This window comes from Capsella rubella, unplaced genomic scaffold (assembly GCF_000375325.1).
Source record: "Capsella rubella cultivar Monte Gargano unplaced genomic scaffold, Caprub1_0 scaffold_7, whole genome shotgun sequence".
In the NCBI taxonomy this organism is placed as follows: Eukaryota; Viridiplantae; Streptophyta; class Magnoliopsida; order Brassicales; family Brassicaceae; genus Capsella; species Capsella rubella.
In genome coordinates, this window is record NW_006238917.1 from 12,760,627 (window position 1) to 12,764,302 (window position 3,676).

The following is a 3,676-nucleotide window of genomic DNA, read 5'->3' on the forward strand; positions in this document are numbered from 1 at the left end:
ACTATCAGAAATAGGATAGATAACCCCAGCATTCAACAGTTTAAGAATTTCTTTTTTCACAACTTCCTTAAGGTTAGGATTCAATCTCCTTTGAGGTTCAATACTAGAGTATGATTCATTTTCCAGATTAATCCTATGCATGCAGAGACTAGGTGAGATCCCCTTGATATCATCTAAGGAATAACCTATGGCCCTTCTATATTTTCTAATCTCAGTGACTAGCAACTCTAATTCCTCATTACTCAAGCTAGCATTCACAATGACAGGATAAGTAGAGTTGGATCCAAGGAATACATACCTCAGTCCTGAGGGTAGCGGTTTGAGCTCAACCTTGGGAGCTTTTAACTCTGACCAGTCATCATCAGCCGCATTGACAAGGTCAACAGCAGGGTGAGTGATCGGGCTGCCACTGACATCATCCTCTACTGTGCATACCTCCTTGACAGACTGATCCAATTCTTCAAAACGTTCGGAATTATCAATTGCCTTGTAGGTATCCAGCAATGTTTCGTAGACCTTTGTCTCAGCATGAAAAAATCCATCTGATCCATTCTTTGTCAAAGCTGTCTTGAGATGATCCTCCTCAGCAAGTTCTTCTAAAAGTTCATCAGCTAGCTGATCCATCTCCTCTATCCAGAAGACCTTGCCATTGATTGTTGGTTTCTTCATAGACTCCTTGATGTCAAATGTCATCTTGAAATCTTCTCCCAAGCATAGGTCTATCTTTCCCTTCTTAACATCAATGATAGCTCCAACAGTGGCTAGGAATGGTCTTCCAAGAATCAGGGGATCCTTAGGCTCTTCATCCATTTCCAAAACAACAAAATCTGTAGGGACTTCAACAACACCAATCCTTATTGGTAAGTCTTCCAAAATTCCATGTGGGAGCCTCACTGATCTGTCAGCTAGAATGAGAGATATGTTGCATGTCTTGTATCTTGTGAATCCTAAACGCTTTGCCACAGACAATGGCATAAGACTCACAAAAGCTCCAAGATCACATAGGCATCTGCTGAAAGATAGGGGGCCTAGTGAGCAGGGTAGAGTGAAGGATCCAGGATCCTTAAACTTCAAGGGAGTGATCTTCTTCTGGATAATGGCACTGCATTCATGACTCAATATCACCATGCCCTGAACTTCTTTTGTTCTCTCCATAACCAAATCTTTGAGGAACTTCTGATAAGGAGGGACAAGTGCGAATGCATCCAGCAATGGCATTCTCAACTCAATCTCTCTCACTTGCTTTTCAAATAAAGCCTTATACTTCTCTGCTTGCTGCTTTTTGAATCGTCCTGGAAATGGTAGAGGTGGTTTGTATGGTGGGGGAACGTATCTCGCAGGCTTCTCCTTGGATGCTGCAGGTGTTTCAGCATGTTTTTCAGCAGGTTGAGGAGCTTCTTCATGTACGACTTCTGATTCTTCCAAAGGAACAACCGGATCTTCATTCTGACATACATCCTCCCCTCCCAATTCTTCACTGTCCTCAGTGACTACAACAGGTCATTGTCTGGGAGGCAAGTTTTTACCGCTCCTCAGCGTGATGGCATGAGCAAACTCCTTAGGATTCTGAACAGCTTTTCCTGGGAGTTGGCCAGGCTTTGGGGCAGAAGTAGAAGCAGTTTTACCCTCCATATACTTGATCTTGGAATTCAGAGTCTCAATCTTCATGTTCAGATCATTATATGAGCAGTCCAATCTCTGAGTCAACTCAGCAAACTTCTTAGCATTGTCCATGGAGCCACTTGCTTGTCCTTGTAGGAGTTGCTGAAGCATGTTTTTCATGTCCTGATCTGGTGCCTGAGGAGCGTGTTAAGGTTGGAATCCTGGTGGTGGTCCTGCTGGAGGTTAGTAACCTTGCTGAAATTGTTGTTTGGGCACATAACCTTGGTTGTAGGGCACAAATGGTTTGTTCTGCCCCTGCTGCTGCTGTTGTAGAGGTGGATAAACCTGATCCTGGGGGTTTGCAACATTGGTGCTCCGATAGGACACATTTGGATTCTGCTTATAAGGATTGTATCCCTTATTGTATCCACCTTGGTTCTGGACATAACTTATCTCCTCAGATTGTTCTCCCTCCCCATTCAGAATCTGGAAAGGGTCGTCTTCAGAGACGAAATGGATGTTCCTCTGCTGGCTCATCAATAGCTTGTCCAACTTATCATTCACAACTTTCATCTCCTTCTTGTACTTCTCATCAAGTTCTGTGCTTGCCCTGATGGTTCTATCATAATCTTCATTGTAGTTGCCATCAGATTGGGATAGGTTCTCAACAAGCTCCCAACCTTCGTCGACGTCCTTGTTCAGAAAGTTGCCATTGCTGGCAGTGTCAAGCAACATCCGGATCTTTAGGAGAACACCCCGGTAAAGAGTACTGAGGAGAGACTCCTTGGTGAGGCCATGGTGGGGGCACTGAGACTGATAACTTTTGAAGCGTTCCCAGGCTTCACAAAGCGTTTCTCCATTCTTCCGAGTGAATCCAGAGATCTCATTGCGCAGACGTGCAGTTCTAGAGTTGGAGAAAAACTTGGCAAGAAACGACTGCTTGCATTGGTCCCAAGAAGTGATAGATCTTGGTGGAAGAGTTTTCTCCCATTGATGAGCTTTGTCACCCAAAGAGAATGGAAAGAGACGTAGCTTGAAACCGTCCTCACTGACCCATTGATCTTGGTGAGACTGCAGAGACGATCAAACTCATCGAGGTGATCCAGGGGGTCTTCCATAGGCAGACCATGAAATTTATTCTGCTGGACCATGGAGATCAGACCACTCTTGATCTCAAAGTTGTTGTTCGCCACGGCTGGAGGCACTATACCCTGACGATGGGTATGGTTGCGTGGAGCATCACCAACTCCAATCCGTGTAGGTGCCCGTGGTGGGGGTGGTGGTTGAATGTTTTCCATCTTCACTTGGGGTGGTGTAACTCTGTTGTGTTGCTGTCGTGATGCAGGTACCAAGCAATCAATACGGTCGGAGGGCTGGAACAAGTTCTCTGTGCCTTGCGACCGTGTGTGCATACAACTCAAATCAGCTTATCTCTCTTATCGGTTGAGTGTGTTAGCCGAGTAGGAGTAGTTGAGCAAGAGTTGTACCTGAATCAATAGACAAACAGAAGGAATAGAGTGAGTAACTGTAGTGAATGTTGAGTAAAAACTTGATCTTAGCAAGTCTGAAATCTCAAATGTAACACACAAACACCCAAATGGCAGCGGCGCCAAATTGATACTAGGATTTTTCTATCAATTACCCTAGAGTACTATCATGTCATTTCAGTACAATAGGTATCAATCCAATCATGTGTGATGCTAGTAATCAAGATATATCAGAAATGATTAAGTCAAGCAAGCATAAATGATTTTTGGTTTTTAGTGATCCTAAGCGAACATGTTAAACATGCGATAAATGTAAAGCTGTAAAACATAGACTACCATGCATAAACTAAAACGTAACGATTATTGATACTGGCAAGAAAACAAAGCAGACCAAGTAAATAACAAGAGAATTAAACTGAAAGCACAAATGGATAGAAGATCCCGAGGATGAGGTTATTGATGTAGGTGGAGTATGCTAATCTACTTCGAGTGTTTATCAAACTGCAAACAGTCTAATCCCTAGACAATGAACTTCTAATACTAGTCAATCCAATCTCTTGGCAGAAACTATCAAGTTTACAACACTT

General features: G+C 43.4%; 1 protein-coding gene and 1 non-coding gene across 2 annotated transcripts in view; one reads left to right on the top strand and one right to left on the bottom strand.

Annotated features, from left to right (window-relative positions):
- Nucleotides 1–980: 980 nt before the first annotated feature.
- The window catches only part of LOC111829422, a 4,293-nt gene continuing 1,597 nt past the window's right edge, over nucleotides 981–3,676 (bottom strand). Inside the window, exons 2-5 of the mRNA XM_023778514.1 lie at nucleotides 1,948–2,673; nucleotides 1,527–1,797; nucleotides 1,126–1,418; nucleotides 981–1,028 (exon numbers count right to left, since the gene is read on the bottom strand). Coding sequence (XP_023634282.1) covers nucleotides 981–1,028; nucleotides 1,126–1,418; nucleotides 1,527–1,797; nucleotides 1,948–2,673 — 1,338 coding nt within the window. The remainder of the gene's footprint in view (nucleotides 1,029–1,125; nucleotides 1,419–1,526; nucleotides 1,798–1,947; nucleotides 2,674–3,676) is intronic.
- Nucleotides 2,393–2,496, top strand: LOC111829799. Its single transcript, XR_002833155.1, has one exon. It is a non-coding gene; the product is annotated as a small nucleolar RNA R71 (small nucleolar RNA).